Consider the following 12162-nt stretch of genomic DNA (forward strand, 5'->3'; position numbering starts at 1 on the left):
AATTACATGGGCAAGATAGTGAGTACATTTCTTATCAAGCATTGTTGCCTCCTCCTTTGTTTCCCCATACCATCCTTTCCCCTCTCCACCCCCCCCAGTCCCACTCTCCTCCCCCTCCCCCACCCCCCTCACCCTGCCAAAATTGTAAAGGTCGTTTTTCGACATAATGTCTTGTACATCTCATTGTTGTAATGGGTCCACCTGCATCCCTATTTAAACAGTTTGTTTTTTCCCTTCCCCTCCATAAATTATATCAATATCAAATACAGTGAAAGCAGGGCTTATACCCTGGGGGAGGTACAACAAAGCAGCAAAGAAATCATTTTATAAATATGTTGGAAACAATCGCAAGAAAGGAAAAAACATTTGAATCCTTTCGCCTAACATCAACTTGTCTGACAGTTTCTCTTTGTCTCAGACATATACTAGTAATTGCAAATAAGGGAAACCATGGGACCTATATTTCTTTGGGCCTGGCTTACTTCACTTAATATAATTTTTTCCAAGTCTTTCCATTTCCTAACAAATGGGGCAATGTCATTCTTTCTGATGGAGGCATAGAATTCCATTGTGTATATCCACATTTTCTTGATCCATTCATCTACTGAAGGTTAATCACTTGTAGAAAACTAAAGCTAGATCCTTATATCACCCTGCACCAGAATCAACTCCAAATGGATCAAAGACCTCGAAGTCAAAGCAGACACTCTCAAAACATTACAGGATTGAATAGGAGAAACCCTAGGTCTCCTTGGCACAGGCCAAACTTTTCTTAATAGAGACCCAGAAACACAACATATGAAAGAAAGATTGGACAAATGGGATTGCATGAAATTTCAGAGCTTCTGCATGACAAAGGACATAGCTAGCAAGATCAATAGAAAGCCCACCAATTGGGCGAAGAACTAGCTATACAACGGACAAGGGTCTCATATCTAAAATATACCTGGAACTCAAAAAATTAAATCCCCCAACAACAAATCCTCAAAGAAACAACTGCCCAATAAATAAGGGGGCTAAAGACTACAGAGAAACTTCTCTGAAGAGGAAAGAAGGATGGCCAATAGACACATGAAGAAATGCTCAACCTCCCTAGCCATAAAAGAAATGCAAATCAAAACAACAGTGAGATACCACCTCACTCTAGTTAGAATGGCTACAGTCAAGAACTCTAATAACAACAGATGCTGGAGGGGATGTGGCCTGAAGGGAACCTTACTGCATTGTTGGTGGGAGTGTAAACTTGTTCAACCACTTTGGAAAGCAGTATGGAGGTTCCTCAAAAGACTCCATATAGAGCTCCCTCCCCTATGACCAAGCAAATCCCACTTTTGGGCATTTACCCAAATGATCACAAGCAAGACCATACTAAAGCTACCAGCACAACTATGTTTATTGCAGCATTATTTACCATAGCTAAGATATGGAACAGGCAGATCTTTAAATTAGCATACATTAGCTAAACAAGGGGGAATTTCATTGATGTTTTCACACATGTGTACAGTATATTCAGTCTACTCACACTTTCTCTCATCACTATCTGTCTTTTTATACCATTTTAAGAGGTTTTGTTTTCTGTTGATATTTTAAGTGCCTTTACTTTTTGAAAAGTATATAGAAAGATTTGTAATGAAGAAGAAGAAACTGAAACACAAGAATTTGCAAGTTTAAGGCCTAGGGTTGTATGTAGTTCAATAGTAGATAGAACAGTTAGTTGGCGTGTATGAATGAAGTCCTGATTTCATTCATCTCCAGCCCTGCAAAGAAAAGAAAGTACTTTAAGAACAAAAGTGCTTTGAGCCATCAAATTTGACTGAGCTTTCTTGAAATTACTGTATTAGGAATAAAATATATTTTATGTAAGTAACAGGCAAGTTGGTTGTTTCTTCAGAAAATACTTTTTAAGTTTATATGAACATAAAAGAGCAATCAGCTAGTGTATTGGAACTGTTGAATGAGGCTGTAGGAGATACTCTCAGTGACACTGTTAAACTAATATATTATTCCTTATATTTCTGCATAAGCTAGAGAACATGTTTATTGCATTATTCATGGTGAAGAATAATGACATCAGAGGAAACATTCATTTTCTAATGTAGTGTCTCAATTTCTTTTTTCTTTAGTTCACTTGAGTAATGTGCACATTTGAGACATTTTTAAGTAATAGTGTTTCAGAGAACTGCTGCATGAAGGCATGCAGTGTTTTAAAGTGAACTATCTATGTTATCTTTCCACTAATTGATAAGTAATACATCTTTGATTTAAACTGCCGTATAGGAGATGGGAAGAGAAGCAGAAGAAAAGTAATATTTAATGAATGTCTTAAATGTTCTAAGATTATAAAATGAGTACATTTTTGGTTGGTCGTGGGGCTTGAACTCTGGGTGCTGTCCCAGCTTGAGCTGTTTCAGCTCAAGGTAAGTACTTTACTACTTGAGTCACAGTGCCACTTCTAGGTTTCTTTTTTTTAACCTTGTTGCTCCTACCTTAGTTTCTTGAGTGCTGGGTTTAAGATGTATATATCACCACACTTAGCACATTATTCTATTTAATCATAGCAGGACCCTTAGGAAATCATTTGTGTTCATATTTTTGATGGAAAACCTGAGGCTCAGAGTTAATTTCTCCACAGTCTCATAGTGATGAAATGGTTGAATAGCAACTCTGTATTATATTTGCCTTATCCTAAAGTCTTTTCTCTCCCTAAGCATAGACTAAACTATAGAAAGGAATGTTATCAGGATTGGGTGCAGTCCCTGAGTTTTTTGCTCAGCATTACATACTACCATTTGAGCCACAACTCCTCTTGAGCCACAGCCTTTTGGTGATTAATTGGAGATAAGTCTCATGGACTTTCCTGCTCAGGCTGGCTTTGAATCGTGATCCTCAGATCTCAGCCTCCTGAATAGCAAAGATTACAGATGTAAGCCACCCATGCCTAACAGTACTGTTGTGTGAACTGAATCACATCTTGCCAAGCAGGTTCTGTACTGCTGAGTTGCACCCATACTTCTGAGAAGTTCTTATTTAATACACTGAACAGAAAAATAACACTTAATATTGAAAAAATCAAGAAGTAGTCATTTAAAGATCTTTAAAGATTTTATTTTTTTGAAATAATGAGCTAAGAAAAAGTAGAAAATTGTGGAATGTAAAGCAGAGGATTATTTTTTTATGGAATTATGTAACTGAAAAATGTACAGGTGTAGCAATAAAATACCAAACGAGAAGAATACAGTAAACAGTTCTGAGTCAGTTAAAAAGGTGGGGTCTTTTTGTTTGGAAATGGCTATGAATATATAGAGTTTTTATTTCTCCAGTTCACATTCGTATAAACAAGCTTAACCTTAAATTGCTTAACCTTCCCTTTGTGGCTGAAGGATCAGAATAGGTAAAGATCTTTAAATGTAAAATATTGCATCTTGAAAAGGGCAACTATAAAATATAATAATATGTAAATTAATTAGAATATGCAGTGGCAATACTTTTTTTGTTTTAAAGTTAAGGAAGAGGAAGTTTTATAAATCATCCTTGATTGAGTAGTATTATATTAGCTTCTCCTATGATATATAAATTAGATGCTTCCAAATAATTTGGGTTAGGATCTTAAAATCTTACTGTTTGACTTTACTCTATCAGGATGTAGATATGATGGATCAGAATGGAATGACACCTTTAATGTGGGCAGCTTATAGAACACATAGGTATGTAACCATTATAAAATACTCAGATCATTCCAGCATAATACATTGTAAAACAATGATTAGAGAAAGCAGTAAATGTTAAACTTACTAATACTTGCAAGTGTTATGATGAATATTATATATAAGAAATTACCACTTTGGATGGTTCGGTGTCTGTGTTTACCAGTACTTCAGTAATTATAGCTTCTTTAATCTATTCCTCTTTAAATAATTTCTAAGAATGGAGAAGAGATTATCTTCCTTTATAAAGTAATTTTTATGTGATTTACAAATTGGCAAATTTAATACATTTGTAAATTGTCTTAAATCATTTTTGGAGTAGTCTAAATTAAAATTAAAAACTTTAAATTCTTTAAATAAGTATTCATGACATCAATTTTTAAATTAAAAGTAAAAAAAAAAATGTCAGTAGCAATGCTATCCCTTGGAACCATATTACTTGATTTGGGGGTCATGCATTCTTAATACTTCATATTAGAAAATTGTCTCATTACTGTTTGAGTAGATTAGACTGAAAGTGTTCCAAGATGAAATGAGAATGCACCCACAATCACATTAGTATTTGTAATGATTTTGATAATTGAAATTAGGGTTGTTGTCTGTTGTTTGTTTGTTTTTTTTTCCTTTCAGTGTGGATCCAACTAGATTGCTTTTAACATTCAATGTTTCAGTTAACCTTGGTGACAAGTATCACAAAAACACTGCTCTGCACTGGGCAGTACTAGCAGGGAATACAACAGTCATTAGTCTTCTTCTGGAAGCTGGAGCTAATGTTGATGCCCAGAATATAAAGGTAAAAATACCCTATATTGATGATCCTTGTGGCTAATGTGTCAATTCCTCAATAAAACAGGTTTTTTTAAAAACTGTGAAAGTTGGGAAACCTATTTAGTGCTGTTCTTTTCTTTCATGTAGTAGTTGTTGAAAGATTGAATCACTTGCTATTCTTACAGTATTTTAGTAATATTTGTCAGTGGCCTTTTCATTAATGAATTCATATGAGATTTTATTTGTATTTTTTGTTGATGAAGTAAAATAGGTTTCTAATTTTTCTAGAAGATCATTACAAAAAATATAATAATTTGTAACTAAATCACATAACTTATATTTTAGCAATAATTTTAACTTGGCCATTTTATATTGTCTTATTTTTTTAACGATTAAGACTTTATATTTGTAAATACCCTTATGATGTTTCTAAGAGAAACCCCCCACCCTACCCAAATGATGACCTAACCCAGGATAAGTATAATAAATTATCTAAGAGAAATGCATAATTAATACATAATCTCTGGGTCTTTAAAAATATGTACACTTTTTATGAATACATAATGAGAATCCATATGTCTTATGACAACAGATTCTACATCTCTGAAATGATGTTAAATATTAGTATAAGATAAAACTGTATCTATTGAGTAATGTTTTTAAATTTTTGGTTGGAATTCATAGTATTTTGGGAGCCATGTTTCATAAATGTCTAAAGAATATGTGCTAGCATGAAGTAATTAAAGCCACAAATTAGTCTGAAATGGCCAATCAAAAAGTAGGTATCTCTTGCTGGATCAGGGCATTTCTTAATGTTCCAATGAGTAATTCTTCAATTTGGTTTCTTTAAGAAGAGAAGGTTAAGGTATAAAATGAAATAACCTAGACCTAGAGTTTAATTCTTTATTTATAGTATAACCAATTTTTAGAATGAAGCTAGCTATAAATATCATTTGTACTTAAAAGTGAATATTGGGAACTTAGAAATTAATAAAAATCATATATTTTCTTTTAAAACTTCAAGTCCTCGTATCCTACCCAAAGTGCTCAGAATGGCCCAGTATCTACTGTTGAATACAGGAAAAGAAAAGTCAGTATAGCATAGTGCCTGGTGCATGATGGGCGCTCTGTTTATTGTCTAAATGAAGACTTCTGCATAGTCTTTCATTTTACCTAAGCTGGCTGTCATGACTCTGCCAGTCTACTTTTCTGCCTCTTTATATATTAGAACGATGTTTGTTTTTTATATATAGTAGGTTTTGAATTACTTTGTAACACTGGATTAGTAAATTAGGCTGACCCCAGGCCAAAGAATAAAAAAAGAAGTTTGAGTAACCTGACAAGTATTCCCATAAGAAATATTTAGTAAGATTTATCATGTTCCAGTATCTAAATTGCTTTCTAGTGTTACTTTCTTTTCCTTTGCTGCCAGATGGACATTCCTAAGATGATCATGTATCACGAATATATTTCAGTGTATTTATTGTTACATTATTTAAAAAAAAATAGCCAATCTTATGCTAGCTTGCCAGTGGTGTGCTCTTCTGTATAGAAGTAACTGTTGCCTTGCTGAGACAAAAGAAATGGAAGAAGAACCCATATTATCAGTATGGAGAGTAGTCTCTGTATACTTTCTGTCAGTAGTCATATCAATATATAAAAATGAAGGGAATACCAAGAATTATGACAGTAATAGAGTTCTGTGATTTGAAACGAGTAATGTGTGTGTGTGTGTGTGTGTGTGTATATATATATATGTATGTGTGTATATATGAATATATATGTATATGTGTATTCATATATATATACACACACACACACACACATATATATACTTTTATTTTTGTCAGTTGTGGGGGCTGAACTCTGGGCCTGGACGCTGTCCCTCAGCTCTTCAGCTCAAGGCTAGCACCCTACCACTTGAGCCATAGTGCCACTTCTGGCCACCTTCTCAGCCCCAATTGTATTGGTTTTTAATGTTAGTAAAAGAGTTAATCCATAATTAACTTCAGCTGAAAGATAATGGTAAAAATAAAATACTTGAATTATTTAAGTGCTTTTGTGCCTGTTTAAAAAAATGTCTTTTAGGTTTAGACACATCATTTATACGGTACCAAGACCAGAATACCTTGTGGGGTCTACTGTGTCCAGTAATTGAAATCATAATTGTGCTTATACATCTTTTATTTTAATTCATGACTCTTTTTCATGCCCACATTTCTTTTCATTGTTAATTATCTCATATATATTTAGGTTTGGCTAATAACAGAAAATGTTATTTTTTTATACATTTTTATTTTGAAAGTTAGATCTCAGGATGCTTCAAAGAAAGGGTAGGATGCCCTCCCCCAGTTACCCCCCATTTTTTTTGTAATACTGGGGATTGAACCCAGGGTGTTGGACTTACTGGGCAGGTACTCTACCACTTGAGCCATCCACCCACAGGTTTTTTTTTTTATGTAATTCTCTGATAGTTTCTGGAGTGAGTTGACTTCCAGAGAAAAGGAATTCCAGGGAAGTACTTCCTCAGGCAATATGTGTACTTTCTTGGGAAAATTATCTTTCATCTGCTTTGCTGATAAGTAGATTTTTGTTTTAAAATAACTTTTTATGTAATTAGAAGGATGAAATAAGTATCAGATACTTTTTCTCCTGAAATTGAGCATTTCCATTATTCACAGAAAAGCCATATTTTTCTTCATCCTACAAACACTGTTTATTGTGAGTAATGACAATGTTCAAGGCAGGTAAGGTCCTTTTTCTCTCAGAACTTACAGTCTGTTGAAGAAATAGACAAGTAACTTTTTTAAAACTAGATGATTGAATGACAGGTCTGAGGGCCAGAGGAAGTGAGCATGATTTGAGAATGCCTCTGAGGAAGTGACATTTGCTTTGAAAATTAAGAAAAGGGGCTGGGAAGGTGGCTCAGTGGTAGAGCTCTTGCCTTGTATGCCTGAGGCCCTGGGTTCGATTCCTCAGCACCACATAAGCAAAAAGAAAAAAGCTGGAAGTGGTACTGTGGCTCAAGTGGTAGAGTGCTAGCCTTGAGCTGAAGAGCTGAGGGACAGCGCCCAGGCCCAGAGTTCAGGCCCCACGACCGGACCCCCCAAAAAAATTAAGAATAGTACTTTGAAACTTACATGTAAAAAATTGCATGTAGAGAATCAAGTGTAAGCAAGGGTAGGCTTCTAAGTGCGATATGGTTGCCATGTGAAAAGTAGAAATAAGTACAGCTTAGCCAGGGTATAGTGAGCAAGGAGGTAAGTCAGTTGAAGCAAGTAGGTCAGGCAATGCCACAATAAGAGCTTTAATTTTACTTTCAAGTTATGGGATATACTTATATAGGATGGCTATGTGGTATGATTTTTGTTTGAAAAGACAGATACTTCAAAAATACTATTTGGTTATAATGAAGAATGCATTGGATAATTAAGAAAATTGGAATGTTGAACAATCAGGCTTTTGTATTTAATTAGGCAAGTGATGTTTTAGTTTGCCCTAGGATTCAAGAGTAGAGATAAAAATGAATGGATTTGGACATATTTTGGAGTAGAAATGAAAAGATAGATTTTATTTGGGTATAAAAGAAAGTACCACTGATGATGTAGGTTTAATTTTTATTGATTGTCTTGATATATGCTGAGGTTGTGAAGACTGAAGGAGAAATATATGGGAATAAGGATGATAGGTTGATAAGGATGATTTGTTTTGATAAAATTTAATTTGAAGTGGTGTTTTTTAAACCTACATTGTATTAAATTAATGAAAGATTACAGCAGATTTTGAAAGGAAACAGTTTTATTTTAAAAAGTTTTATTTTCTTGAGAAACTGACAAAGTGTACCTGTACTTACAATTTTTCAAATTTTCATTTTACAACATTATATTTTTTAAACTTTAAGAGTTAGGAAAGAAATCTTTATTGTCATATAAAATGGTAAAATAGAGTTGGCATTGGTGGCTCAGGCCTATAATCCCAGCTAGTCAGTGGCTGAGACCTGCAGGAAGCAGTTTCAAAGCCAGCCTTGGCAGAAAAGTCCTCAGGATTCCCAACTCCAATTAACCAGCAAATTGTAAAGAGCAAACCATGAGCAAGCAAGCAAGCTGAGCCACAGCTTGAGGCCCTGAGTTAAAGCCCTAGTGCCAGCATTTAAAAAACAAAACAAACAACCCCCCCCCCCAAACCAAATGTACAATCTAGGCTACAAATCTGGATTTGATTGCAGGAGCTACAAAAAGTTATATTGGTCAAACTGAGTAGCTAGGATTACAGTCATGAGCCACAGGTGCTTAGCTTCTTTTTCTTCTAAAATGATTTTTTTGTGTATGTACCAGTCCTGGGGCTTTAACTTGGAGCCAGACACTATCCCTAAGCTTTTATGGTCAAGACTAGTGCTCTACCATTTTTGGCTTTTTTTGGTGTTTAATTGGAGATGAGTTTCACAGACTTTCCTGCCCAGGCTGGCTTTGAACCATGATCCTCAGATGTTAGTCACCCAAGTAGCTAGGATTACAGGCATGAACCACTGACACTTGGCTAAAATGAAATTTTTTTCATAACATTTTTAAGTTTCTTAGAAATCTTTATATTAACTAGAGATTTACACCTGCAAATTAGTTTCTTATAAGGAATTCCATTTTTGTATAAATGAATGAGTCTTTAATCAAAATAAAATGTAACTAATTTTGAAGACAATATTAAAATGATAGTCGATACAAGATAGCTGTTGTAATCCTTGGGAGAGGATCAGGAATAGCTAAAAACCCTAGTTGGAGATTGTCACTCTTGATTCTGACTTTGGATGGGGTGAGCCCATGGACACCTTGCATTTTTCTGCAGTCAGGACTAGTGGCTTTCAACATACAACTCAATAGAATATATGAACCATGGTCCTAGATAATAGTTAACATATCATAAATTTGAATCGTGTTCAGTGACAACAATAGGGGGACATGATTTGACATACAAAGAAACAATAAAATTATAGACTATGCTTTATAGACTTTTTGTGATATCTCACGTGTGAATTTCTAGAAAATAATGTTTTATTCTATACCATATGATATTGGTTAAATGAGGTAAATTTAGATGAATTGAGTTTGGGGAAAACAGTTAATCCAGGGCTTTCCCAAGCTTTCCCCCCCCCACAATTATCAAAAGGATATAAATTTTGGCTTGTGTAGAATACAAATTATGGAGCTCTGCTAGTATATTGAAAGATCTCTTGGCTTCTTGAAAGGAGGTAAGAAATATTTCACAAAGTAGTTTTTTATTACCTCTCAAATACCTGACCTAGATGGTCTCTAACCAGTTTTCCTTAGTTTTGACAATAATATTCAATCTCAGGCAAAATTTTAGATAATATTTCATCATAGTTATGATGTTGATCTGATCAAAACCCTTGAAGAATTTATTTTACCAGTAACATAGTCTGTAAATACTCCATGTGGATTCTTACGATGTTACTGTTACTACTTTCTTTGACTAGGACATGGAGTGATCAAATATAGACTTGAATCAGAATCCCGGTTTTAGTATAATTCTTTAATTAACTTAAAGTTAACCTGTTTGTTTATTTTACCAGCTGAATAAAAGAAGTATTAAAAACAAACAAACAGTCAGATGACTAGAGGAGTAGTTGAAAGATTTTTTAAAGCTCCCTCAATCTTTTTGTCTAGGCTATCCTTAGGTGTCACATGGCCCTCTAGTGGAAGGGATGCTCAGCTGGACCGAGGCAACTGCAGGATATTCTCTGGGAGTTGTTACCCAAGGGATTGCTATTATTCAGGTAATATTTATAGTTTGGATTAATTTAGCTGGTTCTGACAATTTAGGTGATGGAATTCTGGAATAAGCAAGGAAATATGGAAAATAAATATCCCTATTTTTAGAAGATTCAGTTAGATTAGCCCATTCTTTATTAAACATTATTAGTTCCTTAATTAAAAGATTGGTTGAGCTTTTGTTGTTAACTTTTGTAATAGCTGTTGCCATTGGTGGTAGTGGTTATGTTTTATTTCATTTTTTGTGTTTTTTTAAAAATAAACTACTCCATATTTGATAAGTAATCATCCCTCATAAATAAGATATCTTAAGATCTCTTAATCTTGTATTATTTTTAACCAGTATTTTGAAATAAAATTTAAAATTTTAAAGTAATTTGAATATCATCTAACATTCTTCAAAATTAATCAAACAATTTTAATTTCCTAAAGAAGTAGATAAATAATGGAGGACACTAAATATTAGACTTAAACTGTAGGTATGACCAATTTGCAAAAGGAGAAATCATGATTTTAAATTAGTAAAAGCAAAATGAAGCATATGTATAGGGTTTGAAATATTTACTTGTTATTTCTTACTTTGATATGTCTTAGACCTATTATACTCAGTGGTGTTCTTTTCTTGGTGTTAAGGGACTTTTTAATTTCTCACTTGAACTAAACTACTATTCTTTTGTTCTCTTTGGAAATTTCTGTATAAGTGAATGAAATTAAGGTATGTCAAGAATTTAGTAGATTAATAGAAACAGACTCTTTTTCTTCCATATTCTCTTCTTAAGGCTTTTCTCATCACCAAAATAAGGCTGAGAGATACTTTTTACAAGTTGATTTACTGCAGGGTGGTTTTCAGCAGTAGGTATTACTTCTGAAATCTGTAAAGAAGATAACTCATAAACTTAGTAATAGCCTCTGATCCAGCAGGTGCTAAAATACCTACTTTTTGATTTGCTCTTAAAGATGTCAAAATGCTAGGAAAGATATAACTACAAAGTCAGTTGAAAAAATACATTTTGTATTATACTTTGTCTGGGAAATGGTAATGAAGGTTTTGATTTAGATTCTTTACATTGACTTTACTCAATGTCAAAATAATGTTAATGAATTAATATGGTCAGCTTATTTTTATGGAAGTTCTTAATTACTAAAGTTACTAAAATAGTTATTTTTAATGTGAATTTTGTCTGTTTATATTATCAGGGTGAATCAGCACTTGATTTGGCAAAGCAGAGGAAAAATGTGTGGATGATCAACCATTTGCAAGAGGCAAGGCAAGCAAAAGGATATGACAATCCATCTTTCCTCAGAAAGCTAAAAGCCGATAAGGTAAACTTATGACTAAAGATTTTCAGTCTATAACCTTTCAAGTAAGATTCATAACCATATTTTCTAGCATTTATATTCACAGACTTCAATTTTGAGATTTCCCAGCATAATTTTTAAAATACTGTTTCAACCAGAATAAAGTCAGGGTAAATAATTTTTCTGAGATTTTTTTGGCTTGTAGTCTATTTGAATTATTTCATAATTAAGAATGATAAAAATGTATAAAATTATATCTCTACAGGTTACTAACTTAAGTTTTAGTTTACTGACTCACCTGGCTTTTGTTAAATAATCATAAAAATAATGGCTGTCAGCTAGGCACAGTGGCTCACACATGTAAGTAATCCTAGCTACTTGGGAGGTGACCAGGATGATTATGGTTTGAGGCTAGCCTGATCAAGAAGTTAGCAAGACTCCCATCTCACCTAATAGTTGGATGTGCTACTTGTTAACCTGCTACATACAAAGCATAAATCAAAGGAACTAGGTTGGTTCAGGCTGGCTTATGCAAAACATGTGAGGCTTAACTATAAGAAGCAAAAAAAAAAAAAAAAGCCTAAGGAAATAAGTAGCTCATGTGGTAG

At 33.7% G+C, this 12162-nt stretch overlaps 1 protein-coding gene across 1 annotated transcript in view; it reads left to right on the top strand.

The window, feature by feature from the left end:
- Positions 1–12162, top strand: part of Zdhhc17 (zinc finger, DHHC-type containing 17) — a 76949-nt gene that overhangs the window by 40369 nt on the left and 24418 nt on the right. Inside the window, exons 6-8 of the mRNA XM_013022022.1 lie at positions 3640–3704; positions 4335–4497; positions 11453–11578. Coding sequence (XP_012877476.1) covers positions 3640–3704; positions 4335–4497; positions 11453–11578 — 354 coding nt within the window. The remainder of the gene's footprint in view (positions 1–3639; positions 3705–4334; positions 4498–11452; positions 11579–12162) is intronic.

This window comes from Dipodomys ordii, unplaced genomic scaffold (assembly GCF_000151885.1).
Source record: "Dipodomys ordii isolate 6190 unplaced genomic scaffold, Dord_2.0 Scaffold3, whole genome shotgun sequence".
NCBI lineage: Eukaryota > Metazoa > Chordata > Mammalia > Rodentia > Heteromyidae > Dipodomys > Dipodomys ordii.